General features: G+C 38.4%; 1 protein-coding gene across 1 annotated transcript in view; it reads left to right on the forward strand.

The window, feature by feature from the left end:
- PALLD (palladin, cytoskeletal associated protein) overlaps nucleotides 1-17,031 on the forward strand; it is a 578,399-nt gene that overhangs the window by 270,662 nt on the left and 290,706 nt on the right. Inside the window, exons 8-9 of the mRNA XM_007952894.2 lie at nucleotides 4,094-4,213; nucleotides 6,604-6,946. Coding sequence (XP_007951085.1) covers nucleotides 4,094-4,213; nucleotides 6,604-6,946 — 463 coding nt within the window. The remainder of the gene's footprint in view (nucleotides 1-4,093; nucleotides 4,214-6,603; nucleotides 6,947-17,031) is intronic.

Here is a 17,031-nt window from a genome sequence, read left to right on the forward strand (position 1 = left end):
CATTTTTATTTTATTTTTTTTCTGATTGATCCCTTTCCAAAGAAGTATTCAGGTATTTGTCTTCAATCTCATTAATTCTGTCTTCCATTGCATCAATTCTGCTCCTTTGCCCTTCCAATGTGTTAGCTATTTCTGACAATTTAGTATTAATCTTCTGGATTTCTATTTGTAGATTTAGAATCATTTCTAATTTTTCATTTATTTTGTCATTTTGTTCTTGTGTTTTCTTCCAAAATTCTTCTAGCGTTTTGTCTGTGTTTTCTTTGGTCTGTCTCTCAATCCTTTGAAGATACCTAAATTTCATTCTTTTGAATTCCTTATCAGAGAGATCCAATGCTGCTTCTTCCTCAGGGCTGTGTTCTGGATCTGTACCCTGTTCCCTTGTTTCTACCTCTTTATCTTGCTTCTTTGTGTGGACTGTGATGGTCTGTTGTCTCCAAGGCATCATGGCATTGTTGTATTTATATCTCTGTTAACTGTTTGTTAAGAGCAGCCAAGGGTGATTCAGGCTCTTCTTGGTGGTTTCTTTATCATTGGCCCATTGGTAGAGAAGGAGGTGGTGGCTCTCCCTCAGTAAGTGAAGATGCAGGAGGTGTGGGTGTAGTTGTGTCTTATGGGGACTGTTTCTGTCTCCCACTCAATTAGACAAAGATTACAACTGAATAACCATCAGAAAACTAAAAGCACATGGCCAAAAATACACCATGTAATCACACAGGTACAGTAACCAAAAAAGAAAAAAGGGAAAAAGAAGAAATAAAAAACAAGAAAACTTGCACTATCTGCATATAGGTCAATAAGAGAAAAAACGTAGAGGAGGAGAATAATGAAGAAAAAAATGGGAAAAATGCAAAAAGAAAACCGACAAACAGGCTTAACCAGGAGAAAAAAATAAAAATTAAAAATTTGCAGCCATGAACAGGGAAAAGAAAAAGAGCTGAAAACTAGGACTGGGAGGGGAAGAATAAAGAATAATAGTAAAAAGGACAAATGTATTATTAATAATAGTAGTTTTAAAACAGACAAAAATAAGCAAACTAAAAATCAGAAAAAAGAAAGAGAAAAAGAAAAAGAAAAAAATCAGGGGAGGAAAAGGCAGAGCACCCAGGCTCTGTCTGAGCACACAGACTGGGATGCAGTTCCTGTGGGCCTGGAAGGTGGGTGGGAGTGGGGGATCGCCACACCTCCATTCACCAAGGGGTGTGGGGTATAAGAGTAACTTGGGAAATGTCCCATCTTTTCAGTCGTCCAGGTCTGGAGTGTCCTTGGGGTTACTGGCAAGCAGAACCTGTTCTTAAGCCCCTGGCATCTCGGAGAGCCCTGTCTCTTTAAGTATCCAAAATGGTCAAGCTGCTTGTAAACATTCAAAATGGCAGCGTCCTCTGGACAGGCAAAAGTCCACAGCTCAGCCCACCTTTCTCTTCGCTGGTGCTTTGTGTTTTATTCCCCAGCCCCCAGAGCAGTCCTCCGTGCAGTCCCTGGCTAGCAGGGTTGATTTTTAGGTTAATTCTTAGGTCCTACCACCACTCAGCACTCTCCAAGATGTCTGTGCCATGCAGTCAGGCTTGCTCAGGATTGCTGCCAGACTGCAGCTCTGTATTCTCCTTTTTTGGTATTTTCATGCAAATTCTTCTGCTAGTTAGGGTTTAGTCCACTTCTGTATCCTTCCCTTCAAGGCTCAGGGATCCAGGATTATCTTCTGTGTCTGTGTTAATTGGTGGCCCTTTTCTTTATTGAAGAGGGTCTGTGCAGTCTTTCTCCCTATTCTGCCATCTTACCAGAAGTACCTATTGAAGAGATTTTAGTTTTTATTTTGTATTTTAGTTGTTTACTTTTGTATTTATTATTTTTATTTTTAAAGAACAAATTAAAACTGGATCTTTTTGAAAGTCTTCCTTAAAAATCTAATAAAAAAAATAAAAGAAAAAAAACATGTTTGAATTTGAAGGTAGCACTTTTACAGAGTTAGGACATTTTCCTGTCAGTGTTTAAAACATATAATATGTTTTGAGATGAGTTTGTTGTTTTTCATTATTGGTGGTTGAATTGAGGGGAGATTCGTTATTCTACAACTCTATAAATTTTGCCTTTAGAAGGGTGACAGACAAAGAAATTAGAAGAGAAGCATTTTATTTTATCAAATTATATCAGTTAGCTATTTCTGCATTGCACGGCACTTCAAAATATAGTGGTTTAAACCATCAGTAATTTATTTAGTTTATAATTCTGTGGGCCAGTTTTTTGGCTGAGTCTCAGCTGGGCAGTTCTTGTGCCGTGTTTGGCTGACCTCAGCTATGTCCAGGTTGGCTGGGAACTTGCTAGTCTAGGACAGCCTCTGCTGGAATGACTTATCTCTGCTCTGTGTGGTTTCATCTCCCTTCAGGCTCTTGCAGCCCTGTTCAGAAAGAGACTCATCAGGTTTCCCAGAGATGAGCAAAAGGGGCAAGACCTTGTGAGGCCTAGGTTCAGAGCTAGTACTTCATCACTTCCATTCCATTCTAAATTAAAGCAAGCCTCCTCAAGGCAGGCTTAGATTCAAGGGGTGTGGAAATAGATTCCACTACTTGATGGAAGGAGTTGTAAAGTCATATTACCAAGATGCAGAGAGGGGAATAATTGTGGCCATTTTGGCAAACAAAAAAGCTACAATATAAAGCCTTACACTGCTCACATAATATATGAATATCCAGTGCCGTTGTTGTTGTTATGTGCCGTCGAGTCGGACCCATCTCATAGCGACCGCTCCTTGGGTTTCTGTGGCAGTATCACTATGGAAGTAGATTGCCTAACCTTTCTTCCGAGGAGTGGCTGGTGGGTTTGAACTGCCAGCCTTCTTGTTAGCAGTCAAATGCCTTAGGCACTATGCTACCAGAGCTCCTGAATATCCAGTAGAGTTTCTGTAAGAATCAGGATTATATCACTTTTATCATTTGCCTATGTAATCACCTGTATTTTACTGGTACCATATAGATCATTATGCAACCTAAAAATAGTAGACTCTACACAGAGCTTCTGTATAATGATCACAGCTAACATTTACTGAATATATAGCATTTACTGCATGTTGGGCACTGTCCTAAGTATAATATGGCAGACCATGACTTGGTCTGAATCTTGATTTTACCACTTATTAGCTGCATGACCTTAGGCAATTCAGTTAACTTTACTGTGCTTCAGTTTCCCAACTATAAAAAGGGGGTAATAATAATAAACTTGCATATTTAAGTTTACTTATAAGGTTAATATGAGGACTAAATGTAAATCAGTCTATTTAAAGTGCTTAGAATCATACCTAGTGCATGGTAAGGGAGATACAACTATTAGCTATTGTTATAATCATCTTCATCATTGTCCCTCACAATAATTTTGGCAAAATTATTTCCCCCATTTTACAGTTAAGAACATTGAAGTTCAGGGAGGTTGACCAAGGTAACAAAGCCAATCTATGGCAGGACTAAGGCTCTTTAAGTCCTGAGTGTTGGTTGTAGAGCCTATGCTTTTCACACTATACAGTACTGCCATAGAACCCACTATGCACAAAACCGTTTGATAGTGTTTTCCAGAATGTCTGCAAGTCAGACATTTACAGATTGTTGGTTCTTTTTCTCTCTTCCCACTGACAACATGTGATAGAAGCTTTATTTTTCCCACTAACTGGTTTTTAGCTGAGCAGAAGTAAAAAGCAACACCATAGTAGTGGAAAGAACTTGCACATATAATCAACTAAATTAAACCAGAGAAGAATGGAGCCAGGATCAGCTGAGCTTCTTCCACATGCCAGGTGCTCAGCTACACATTTTACAAACATCTCATTTCATCTTCACATTATTCCTTTAGTTAGATAGTATCCCCATTTCATAGATGGACAAACTGAGGCTCAGCTTGTCTAAAAATCTCAAAGAATGAGTCTGACCCCACAGCTCTTTACACTAGGCTGAACTGCTAAATTAAATGTTAAAATATTCTATTATAAAGCAATTCTATAATAGTCATTACCTAATTTGTCCATTTTAGAAAGAAAGAAGGTCTGACTTTCTTCAAAGTGACTTTGCAGTTTTACTCTGATGAATTATTCTTTTCTCTTCCCTTCCAGAAGAGATATGTACCCTAGTTATTGCTGAGACGTTCCCTGAAGATGCAGGGATCTTTACATGCACTGCAAGAAATGATTATGGATCAGTAACAAGCACTGCCCAGTTGGTTGTCACCTCAGGTATGTGAGGAGTAAAAATGACTAAGGTTTGTTCCCCTGCGCTAATATGGTTTGCCACAGCAGAAAGGAGCTGTCCTAAAAGGTATGCTCAGCCTTTAACAAGGCTTGCTGCTACTCCAGGACTTATCCTAACAATTTATGTTTATCATGAAACAAAAGATTTCAAGAGAAGAGGATGAAGTGAAGAAGAGTGGAGGTGGAAAACAGAAAAGGATTAGGATAATGTAGCAAAGGAACACACATGGGGACGTTTTTAAAATCACGCAATCTTGGTCATGGAAACAAGGGAGCTATTTTCTAACATCCTCATGTTAACACAGAATCATGCTCACAAAGAAGACCACCTCTGAATCAAAGGTCCTGGTATTTTGACGGGAATACCAAATCCTAAGACTAGGAAATGCTTGTACAAATGAATCACTGTTTAATCCACTATTGCAGCTTCTGACAAAGTAATTTAAGATAAACCTACTGTAATTTGGAGAAGCTGCATGAGCCTCTAAACCATGTTTCATTGATAATTGAATATAATTCTGATATGAAATAAATAAATAAATCATACTATTAAAGCCAATGTTTAAAAATACTTGCATACTTTTAAGCTCAGAAATTTACCACTAAAGGCAGGCAACATAAAACAGCATTTACATTTATCATTATTTTTTAAACTGTGCTTGACTATTCTGTTCTATTACTTTCATTTACTTTAATGGTTTTATCTCTGTTATTCACATTAAAGTGATTTTGAAAATGTTTCTCTGACCCAGCAAGATATGAACCACCAGCCTTTTGGTTAGAAGTCAAATGCCTTAGTCACTAGGCCACCAGAGCTCCCTACAACCCCTCCTTGGGTTTCCAAGGTGATATCACTATGGAAATAAATTGCCCAACTTTCCTTCTGAGGAGTGGCTGGTGGGTTTGAACCGCCAGCCTTCCGGTTAGCAGTCAAATGCCTTAGGCACTACACCACCAGAGTTCCCACGTCACATAATAGAGAATGATAAATGTGGCACTAGTTTTATGAGACGAACTCAGAGAGTGAATTCAAATTGCACTTAGATTCCTTAGAAGAAAGAGAACTTGATGCTAGGTGGCAGCAGAGGCACAACCACAACTGGTTTAGGGATTTTTAAAGTTGAAATTATAAATATTTTTCGGAAGAAGCCCAGGTGGCATAGTTGTTAAGCACTGGGCTCCTAATGGATAGGTCCATGGTTTAAACCCACCAGCTACTCCAGGGGAGAAAGATGTGGCAGTCTGCTCCCTGAGGGATTGCAGCCTTGGAAACACTATGGAGCAGTTCTACTCTGTCCTGTTGGGTCTCTGTGAGTTGGAATTGACTTGACAGCAATGGGTTTGGGTTATCTTTTGCTCTGTTTTTCAATTAATAAAGAAATGTGAGGTTCATTTTAATGGGGGAACAATAGTACATGAGTACTTGGAGTGTTCAAAGGAAATCCCAGTGTCATGATTGGAGGTACAGAATGGGAAAGACCACAACATTGTGGTTTTGAGTTGGCTTGGACTGTCCCATCAAATGGCAGTAGGAGTTGTGCACAGCTCAAATAATATGGCCCAAATCCTGTACTCCACGAGTCTCTGTGGCAAAACTGGTGTGCAGTATTTCTCATTTCCTCTATCACATCTAGGGTAACTCAGCTACTGGCCAAACATAATAAATATTTTGGAGCTTTCCATTTTCCTCAATAAGCATTTTTGACTTTGTGCCAGGAGCTCTACTGGGCCCTGGGCAAGATGAGGAATACAAAGAAGATATGATCTCAAGAGGGTTTCAGTCTCCTGAAGTAACAAGTGAAATCTCTTTTGCACTGAGTTACAGTGGTGGCAATCATCTGACATAGAAAGAAACTCTTCTTTGAAATCATGAGACAGTCCACTTAGATTCAGAGATTTGTCCTTCCTTAGCTTTAACTTTAAAATAGAATGAATACCCAGTTGCCTGCCACATAAAACCTTTATAGCTTGAGCCAAGATCAGTAAGGCACAGGTAGAATAAAGTGTTCACTTGGATCCTTGGACTAAAATGTGAGTGGACCAAGCATTATTCATTGATAATTCATGTGTTATCCTTTGTTTTACCAAATTCTATCTTTAGCTCTTGTCGGAAGTTTGTCAATAAATCAGAAACTGGTTTCTCTGAATGTGTGCATAATCAGGAAATGAAACAGATAGCAGTCACTCAAAACAAGTTTAGAAGAACCAAACCTCCCAGCTGGCTTTACTTCTGCATCAAATGAGAGCATTGCAGCCACCTCTTCTTCGGCTACTTGACAGGGTGTGAGGGATTTTCAGAAGCTTCTATTACGTGTGAAAATAACTTGTTGAACTAGTAGCATCTTATTATTTTTTCCTCCCTTTCCCTTACTTAGCCAACAGTGAAAACTGTAGCTATGATTCAATGGGAGACTCCAACAGTGATCACTTCCAACACTTTCCACCTCCTCCTCCAATCTTGGAGACAAGTTCCTTTGAGTTGACTGCAAAGAAACCATCTGAGATCCAGCAGGTGAACAGCCCTGAGTTGGCACTTAGCAAGGCAGCCTTTCAAATGAAATTCAATTCTGCTGAGAGAGAAACTAACGGAGTCCATCCCAGCCATGGAGTAAATGGACTGATTAACGGCAAAACTAACAGTAATAAATCTCTTCCAACACCAGCTGTCCTACATTCACCCACTAAGGAGCCACCACCTCTGCTTGCCAAACCCAAACTGTGAGTATTTTTGCATGGTTTCATAATACTTTCCATACCTCTACTAAATTTCCTCTCTGGTTGAGGAGAACATTTTGCCTGGACTCCACTATGTGACAAGTTGCCCCTACTGTATGCAGTTTTTCTTGGCTGCTGTGATCATGCTACCAGAGGGGTTCTTCAAAAATATAAGAAATATCTAAAAAATAAAGGCGGCAAATGAGAAGCTTAGTCGAATTTGCCCTTTGCTAAAAGCTATAACCAGCTATGTCTGTGGAAAAATCTGTGAGCGGTGTGATATTGCAATGTTCAGGCATACTTTGCTTTATTGCACTTTGCTTTGATGTGCTTTACAGATAATTGCATTTTTTACATATCGAAGGTTTGTGGCAACCCTGCATCAAGCAAGTCTGTTGGCCCCATTTTGTCCAACGGCATGTGCTCACTTTGTATCTCTGTGTTACATTTTGGTAATTCTCACAATATTTCAAATGTTTTCATAATGCTATTACACACTTAATAGACTACAGTACAGTGTAAACATAACTTTTATATGCACTGGGAAACCAAAAAATTTGTGTGACTCACTTTATTGCGATACTCACTTTATTGCAGTAGTCTGGAACTAAATTTGCAATATCTTTGAGTTATGCCTGTGTAACAAGGATGTAGTCATTCACCAGAGCTGCTGGGAAAAGGACCCATTTTTGAGCCTAGGGCATTTCTAATGGTTTTAAAATGTAGTATCAGGGTGGCAATCTGATACAGATAAGCATGGGAAGACTAAAAATGGGATGGAAATTCTGTGTGCAGAACCTGGGGAGAAAGAATGAAACTGGAGGTAACCAGGCTTGTTGAGAAGAGCTCCCTTCACAAGAGAACCTACTTGGCTTTGGAATTCCATGAGCTGCATATTTCCATGAATACCACCTTCACATTTGATTTCCATTATTTTCTTGGACGATCAACCTTGCATGAGCTGTTTCTATTGGCGCTACACAGCAGAGTTGTTATGAATGGAGCCATTACAATGTCAGAGACAAGCAGGAATAAATTAACTCAAAAGGCCCTATCACAGCATAACAGACCTTGAATTACTGCCCTGCTGGAGGTCAGTGGAAATCTTAGAGTCATATAGAATGTATATATACTCTCCAAGGTCACATTTCCATGGCAATGAATTCTCCAGGATCTAGGAAAGCCCTTGATATTTTCCTTTGATGTCTGATGTTTTTGATTTAGGTGGGAAGGATTTCTTTAGGATAGGAGTTATTCTTTCTTTCCCTAGTACTGAAAAGCTTAATCTCTTCTCTCTGTTATCAGCTAATTTGCTAGAAATGTTAGGATTTTTAGGATATTCAAATTGAGGAATATCTTACATTTGTACATCATGTTAACATTTCCGTAGTGACTTCATGAGCATTATTAGGCTAGCCTATTAACTTCCCTAACAGCTGGGTGGACAATTTACAACAATCAATTTCTGACCAATCTTATGTTGCAGTATAAAAATGTTTATCTATTACTACCCAGCATTTAATTTTGTATTCCATGCCCAACTCTTCTCTCTGACAGTAGGGCTTTTGTGTTGTGTATAGTAGTGTGAAAGATGGTGGCTGGATGTTTAATACCTGTGTTTGAGCTCCATTGAGAGACTGCACAGGTAAAATGAGCTTGAAGTGGCAGCTTTTAAAGAGATTTACACTCTTGTAGCACTAGCCCATAAAATTAGTTATCCCTGCTGACTTCTTTCATCTTTGCATTTTGAATATGTATTTGCAGTGCCTTTAGTGAAACAAGGGACCTGCTCTCCTGGGGAAGAAAGGGGAAGTGTGTTTAATGACTAGGACTTGATTAAGTGAAATGTATCTACCATAAGGGCTGTCATAAATTGGGTATGAATCACAGGAGAGCAAACATTAGAAGCTGTTAACAGGCATTTACAACTCTTCTTATCTCAGGAGTTTCAACAGCTCTTCAGCCTTTAACTCTGCTTTACAGTGATGTTAGGGTATATGGTGGGGTGGGGTGTGTGTGTGTGTGCGCGCGTGTGCGCGTGTGTGACATGTCTGTAAAAGACAGACAAAATAATTTTGTCAGTATTAAGAGTGCTCAAGCACAGGATGGTGGTTTTGTTGTTTTGGGTTTTGGATGTAGGTTCTTGCATTTAATATTTTATAATTAACCTTTTGTCATGTTGTCACATCATCTTGATAACCATTTAAACATTTTCTATATTGAACAATTTAAAACAAAAGTAGAGAATGATGCATTATGAACCTTTGTATAACCATAATACAGATTCTAGCATTATTAAGACTTTACAACATTTGCCTTGTCTAGACTATTTCTTTTGCTGAAGAATTTTAAAACAAACCCCAGACATCATGTCATACCCTCCCATACACTTCAGTATATCTCCAAAAAATATGCAACCTTTCTTACAGTATCACACTTATATAAAGTTAACAATAATTCCTCTGTATTACCTAACTCCAAGTTCATGTTCCAGTTCTTCCTATTGTCTTTTGTCAGTTGGCTTGTCTGAATCTAGATTCCTACAAGGGTCACACATTGTTCCTGGTTGTTATGGTTCTTGGATATATTATAACCCAGAATGGCCCTCGCTGCCAGTGGCTTGTTGTTGTTGTTATTTTTGTTTTGTTTAAATGAAAGTTTACAAAGAAATTGGTTTCCCATTCAGCAATTTATACACAGAGTGTTCTGTGACATTGGTTGCAATCCCCACAATGTGTCAGCATTCTCCCCATTTCTACCTTGAGTTCCTCGTTTCTGTTTGCCCAATTTTCCTGCCCCTTCCTGTCTTCTTAACTTTGCTTTTGGGCAAATGCTGCCCTGTTGTTCTCATATAGTTGATTGCCCTGAGGAACATGTTCCTCCGGGGTGTTATTGTTCACTTTGTAGGCCTGTCTTTTATGTGACTAAAAGGTGATCTCCAAGAGTGACTTCAGTTCTACAATAAAAGGATATCTTAAGGCCATGGGCTCAGGGGTTCCACCAGTTTCTATCAGACCAGTAAGCATGTTCTTTTTTTTTTTAATGAATTTAAATTTTATTCTACCTTTCTCTCCCACTCTCTCACCTTCTACTGTGATCCTGGTCAGAGCCATTAGCTGTGATAGCCGGGCACCATCTACTTCATCTGGTCTCAGAGTAGCATACATTGTGGTTCATGAGGCCCATTAGTCCTTTGGACTAATTGCTTTCTTGAGTCTTTCGCTTTCTTCCCTCTTCCTTGTTCCAAATGGAAAGAGACCCATAGTTGTAATTTAATTTAGATGGCTGCTCGCAACCTTTTAAGACCCTAGTTGCTACTTACCAAAGTAGGATGTAGAACATTGTCTTTGAGGACTATCTTATGCCAGTGGACCTAGATGTCCCTTAAGACTATGATCACTAGTCCTCAAGCCTAGTGTCTCAGTCCTGGGAAGTATTTGATTATGGTTTAGCATAGGTTTGAAGAGTGACATCATGATTTGCTTATAAGTCAGATTTTTAATGTAAAATAAGATGCAGGAAGAAATGAACTTTAGTGTTTAAGCTCTATATAAAGGGGTTAGTCCCCTTCATGAGAAAACTTTAAGAAAGGCAGCTTAGAAATAACATTTGCCTGTAGCAGCTCTTAACACTTTCTTTTTTTCCCAAATAGTTACCTTTACAGCATCAATTAAAGAATTTAATATTGTATAAATACCTACCTTTTACTAGATATGAAGTAATATATGATACTACTTTATAACATGTATTAATTATTTTTTAATTTTTCTTGTGGTTACTAATATTTGATTGCCTTCTTTTTTATGTGCAAAATAAATACATATGTGATATGACAATGCAAACAATGCAGAAGAAATTTAGGAAAAGGTTAATACTTTTTTCCTCCCCTTCCTTTAACCTCTCTGGTAGCGTAGTGGCTAAGGCACTTAACTGCTAACCGGAAGGCTGGCGGTTCAAACCCACCAGCCACTCCTCGGAAGGAAGGTTGGGCGATCTACTTCCGTAGTGATACCACCTCGGAAACCCAAGGAGGGGTCGTTATGAGTCGGGACCGACTCGATGGCAAATAACAACAACTTCCTTTAACCCACTGTCTTGAGGTAATCAGGGCTAAAGGTTTGGTGTGGGATCTCTTCCATCCTTTTCTATTATCACAGCCTTTTCTGAAAAGGTTTGCTCATTGTTTTAAAGGTTTTATCCATTGATAAAGAAATGCTATTGAATGACATCTGTAAATAATTTAGTGGCATCTAAGTTACTGATAATTAATGACTACAGGTAACTGTCAAGTAAAATCCTTATACACATCTGTTTATTTCTTTTCATACATTTGGAAAAATTCAATGAGATTTTATGTTTGCCTCTTGGCTTGCAGTGAAAAATGAGGTTTAATCTTTTTACATCAGCTTATGATTTTATTCCCTTTTTTAAAAGAGAGCATTGTGGCATTTCATACATCATTTTGTAATCAAACTAATAGGAAACAGAGGAGAACAAATAGTATGAAATCAAATATTTACTCCATAAAGTAACCTCAAAATGGTGCTTGGTCCATCAGATTTCTGAAAAATGTCATTTTCCAAAGAAAATCTCATTGCATTTTCTCTCAAATAGCTTCAATAGTGATCTTGGGAAGAAAAGACAGAAATGTTATAAACTGTTTTCTCTAACAAGGCTCAACCCCTATCCTCTATTATCCAGCAGGATCCTAACCACTAGATTGCTAGATTGTAACCAACCCAGACCTACAACTGAATGGATTGGACCTGTCACGGAGCTATTTCCTGGCTCTCAATGTCATGGAGGTGTCAATTTCAGTTTCTTCACCTCCCTTTGTCATCATCATTTTCGCTCTTGCACTCTCCCTCATGGAATGGCTATTGTTGTTATTGGGTGCTGTTGAGTTGATTCCAACTCATGGGTGCCCCATGTGACAGGATAGAATTACCTCATAGGGTTTCTTGGCTTTCAAACCACTAATCTTTCTGTTAGGTGCCTTGCACGTAAGCATTTTACTACCAGAGCTCCTTCAGTAAATTCCTAACACAATGAAATGTAGGCCATTTGGTAAATGCTAGAAGCCCTGCAAACTGAATTTGTGGAATACCTTACCACTTGTGGTGGCACCACAAACTGCAGTCAGACACTCCACAAGAAATTAAAGCTGTTAATGTATTTGACACTCATAGTCTATGACAGTACGTAGCAAAGAAGTAATATTGGCTAAATCGTATTTTTTTTGGTCAAGGGGAAAGGAGGAAGAAATAAGTATAACTCATTTATTAGCTGTTTGTTTTATTCTTTTCCTTGTTCTGAGTGCATGAAATAAATCTGTTGCTGCCTTCTCTTTACAAATGATGCCTGAAGATCTAAAATAAATGTACGGCTTAATATGTTAATAGGATAAAAAATCTCTGCTCCTCTTTATTTGTACCAGAATACAGTTCTTCAAATGCATGGATATGAGTGGAATCCCCAGAAATAAACCCTCAAGGGAAACTTGTGAATGCCAGATTGAGTAGGGATTTGCAAAGCATATAGAAAAGCTTGTTTCTCCCCTGTGCTCACCCCGTAAATTAGACCGAACAATATAGAAATAACAACATACTCCTTTCACACCCCATTTATTTCTTCCTCTTATATTCTTTCTCTATCTTGTGGCAGGCAGATAAAATGTAAATCTGTGGAAGAAGAAGAAAGATAAGAAATCAAAAGGGAGATTACTGAAGGGTGAAACAATGGACAGTTCTTGTATGCAGAAGTGGGACAGGTCAGCAGATAAGATTAGGCTCATCTGTCCCTTTGGTACTAAATATAAATACACTGCCATAAAAGGCCATGTTTTTGAGTGGGAAAAGAATAATGAAATGTTGAAAAAAAATCACATGCTAGAGAAACAGCTAAGCTAGGCATGGATTTAACTCTATTTGTTCCTGTTCTTACTAGTTTCTCTTTTTCTGGTGCCTAAAGCAAATATAAGATCATTCTTTTCTATCTTAAAAAGGTAAAATGATTTCGAAGTGCCTTTTCAAAGTAGTTCCATTTCGCCACTCTTGCCCAATTGTCCTGCAAACCTTTTCTCAAGAGACAAATTCATTCATAGTAAGGTACTGTGGATTTTATGTGTCTTTTCAGACGCAGTTCTGGTCTGAAAAAGTGAAGCTACATTTTTCATAATAATAAGCAATAATGACCAATATAAAGGATGAGTGAAATGTCTTCTTACTGCTTGTGTGGGAATGAGAGCAATGTATTTAGGACAGAAGAGAAGGAAACAGAAAGCCTGAATCACTCTCTTATCAGTGACTTGACTGTCCCAAGCATTTTACATTTGGAAGTTCTTTATGGGTCCCCCCACACTCCTAGTCACAAATTTAAGTACAAGTTGTTCCCTTGCCTGGAATGTTGTACTCCCTGGAATGCTCTTCTTCCCATGACTGGCTCCTTCTTGTCCTTAAGATCTCAGCTTAATGTCACCACCTTCCCTCACCACCCAATCTAAAGCAGCCTCCCAGTCATTCTTCATCAAAACATCCTCTTTTAATTATTACATAGCACAGAATTATTTCTGATCATTTCTTATTTACTTGCACACTGGTTTGTGTATTACTTTTCTCCCACTCTAATGTAAGCTCCTCGAGAGTAGGAACCTTGTGTGTCCTTTTCACTGCTGCAAATAAATATATATATTTTTAATAAATGAAGCAAGTCCAAGCCAAAGATAGAAGGGGAAAGATCTCCCATGCTTACAGCAACCCTATGTGTTCTAGCTTAACATTAACCTAGATACACCATTTTGTTGTTAGTTGCTGTCAAGTTGGCTCTGACTCAGAGCACCTTACATGGAGCAGAACAAAGGATTGCCCAGACCTGTGCCATCTTCATGATCCTTGGTTCTTTTGAGTTCACCGTTTTAGGTGCTGTGTCAGTCAATCCATCTCATTGAAGATTTTCCCTCATCTTCATCAGCCCTCTGTTTTACCAAACATGATATTCTTTCCCAGAGATTGCTCTTTCCTGATGACGTGTCCAAATAAGCAAGCAGAAGTGTCACCATGCTCACTTCTGAGGAGTGTTCTGGATGTATTTATAAACCATAAAACTTCTGTTTGCAAACTCCCCCAATTCTGGAGTGTTTCAGCTGTACAATACTTTTCCAAATGACATCATTTATCTTATAAACTAAATGAATATGAAGAACTAAATAAGAATCACATGAAATAGAATTAAATTAGAAAAATTTGTCCAAGTTACTTAATTTGGGAACGCTTTCAACTGCATCCTTATTTCTCCTGTGTTGTCATTTGATTAACATCTGACTTTAAAAAACTCATGGAGAAAATGAGACATTTGGAAGCATTAGGAGGACATTTTCGCTCCCTAGTGCATACTTGCAGTGTCAGCTGTCCAGAACACAATCAAAAGACTATTTCAAGGTGTGTGTATTTGAGATGTTAACACCTCCATCAGATGCCAGACTTTTGATGAAGGGCTGAGAGCTTCTGTGTTACTCCCTTCCTGTCCTGTTTGTGTTGGACTGCTGCTGAAACTCTGATGTGTGGCTTTGTCAGTATAACTTAGAAGCTTTTTTGCCATCCTTTAATCTTAGTAGTTAAGGTTCAAGACCTCACTATATGACTGTTTGCCATTAGAACAGATTCCATTCTAGATTCTATTCTAGAATAAGCCTTATGTGATAGCTTTTCAAAAACACACAAGACAGAGAGAAGATAAGCAATAGCGTGGAGCAAAATAAGTAACCAAAAGTCAAAGAGATGCAATCACTGAGCAATTTTGGGAAGGTACTTAAATGTACATGTTGTTGTTAGGTGTTGTCAAGTCACTCTTGACTCATACCAACCCCCTGTGACAGAATAGAACTGCCCTGTAGGGTATGCTAGGCTCTTATCTTTACGGAAGCAGATTGCCAGGTCTTTCTCCCCTGGAGTTACTGGGTAGGTTTGAACTGACAACCTTTAGGGTAGCAGCTGAGCACTCAACATTGTGCCACCAAGGCTCCTTAATTACACACAAATGTATTTAAAAATTGAGCATGCTTTTCATTCACTAACTATTAATAGATCATTTGCAAATTCTGGTAGCAAAGACACAAAGATGAAAGGACAAGAGCATTACAAAAAGCAAAGATACCCCTTTGAAGATGAGGGTGCCTCTAACCCAAGGTACAGTATTTTCAACCACTCATATGCATATGAAAGCTGAATAATGAATAAGGAAGACTGAAGAAGAATTGTTGACTTTGAATAATGGTATTTACGAAGAATATTAAATATATCGTGGACTGCCAGAAGAACAAATCTGTCTTGGAAGAAGTGCAGCTAGAATGCTCCTTAGAAGTGAGGATGTCAAGACTTCCTCTCACATTCTTTGGCCATGTTATCAGGCAGTTCCAGTCCCTGGAGATGGACATCATGATTGATAAAGTAGAGGGTCAATGAAAAAGAAAAAGAACTGCAACAAGATTGATTGACACAGTGGCTGCAACAATAGGCTGTAACATAGCAACAATTGTGAGGATGGCACAGGGCCAAACAGTGTTTCATTCTGTTGTACACAGGGTCGCTATGAGTTGAACCAACTTGATTGCACCTAACAACAGTGTAATCTGGTAGTCTCTAAGATCATATTGAAAAGAATACACATATATACACTCACAACAAAACTCTGCACGTCTTTAAACATTTTACAAAATGTTGAAAAACAGCCAATCTCTAAATTAGATCCAGTGCAACTCAGATGTCTTATCTTCTAAATTTAATGTTGGATGATAAACCATTCTGCTTTTGATTACAAACCTTTAATAGGCACCAGCTTCTATTTCTGGTTAAGTGATTTTTCAGTATCTGCTAAATCTGGTTAAATAATAAACAATTTATTAATAGAGAAAGTACAAAGTATGGAACCAGAGGGACCTTCAAAGTAATATTAGAGCAAAAGAAAAGGAAATAGGACAGAAAGTAGCTTTGCCAATTTATTATTGTAAAATTGCGTATATACATACAGTCTCTCGCTCTCTTTCTCTCTTTTTTCTCTCTCTCTGTCTTTCTCTCTCTATCTCTCTCTCTTTGTGTCTCTCATTCACTCACCAAACATATTGGAAGGTGATAAATAAGGAATAAGAGCTCAGGTGGCATAGTGCCTAAGGTATTTGACTGCTAACCAGAAGGCTGGCAGTTCAAACCCACCAGCCACTCCTTGAAAGGAAGGTTGGGCAATCTACTTCTGTAGTGATACTGCCTCGGAAGCCCAAGGAGGGGCCGCTATGAATCAAATCCCACTCAAAGGCAGTGGGTAAATAAGGAATGTAGTACTTGACTGTGCAGATATGAACTCTTCATAAATACAATGTGATGATGACTTTGCATTAACAGTGTTGGTGTTGGATCGCATTGAAAACAACTCCTCCCTGAAATGGAAAGTCTAATCAAGGAACTTCCTGAAGTATGAAATGTTTAACTAAGAAATAACATTTTGATGTATTCTTCCTCATGATATTTTCATGTAAATATTGGCCCTGATACAATGTCACATTCTTAAGCTTTAGGACAATATTTCTTTGCTCTACTAGTTTCTTAGTGAACATAATATTTTAATTACATTCTCAGAAGAAGTATGAGCCCTTATTTTTTTGGTTAGGACTCTTTCTTGGTGTCTAGATAACTGGAAATATTTACAGATAACCTATATATATTTGAAGTGGTACCCAGCCATTCATAAGAAATACCACATGTTTATCTCAAATATTAGGAGCACTGGTGGCGTAATGCCTAAGGCATTTGACTGCTAACCAGAAAGCTGGTGGTTCAAACCCACCAGCCACTCCTTGCAAGGAAGACTGGGCAATCTATTTCCATAGAGATACCGCTTTGGAAACTCAAGGCAGGGTCACTATGAGTTGGAAATGACTAGATGGAAATGAGTTTGTTTGTTTGTTTGTTTTTAATCTCACATATTAGGTACTTTATAGGAAAACACACATAGTGATGCAAGATTTTTTTTTCAGTATTTCCATCTTAACTTGCTTAAGTATGTATGACAGCTCCTTTGGTAATTACAAAGTAAGTTGA

Source organism: Orycteropus afer, unplaced genomic scaffold (genome assembly GCF_000298275.1).
Source record: "Orycteropus afer afer isolate SDZICR_OR568_19922 unplaced genomic scaffold, OryAfe1.0 scaffold00364, whole genome shotgun sequence".
NCBI classification, from domain to species: domain Eukaryota; kingdom Metazoa; phylum Chordata; class Mammalia; order Tubulidentata; family Orycteropodidae; genus Orycteropus; species Orycteropus afer.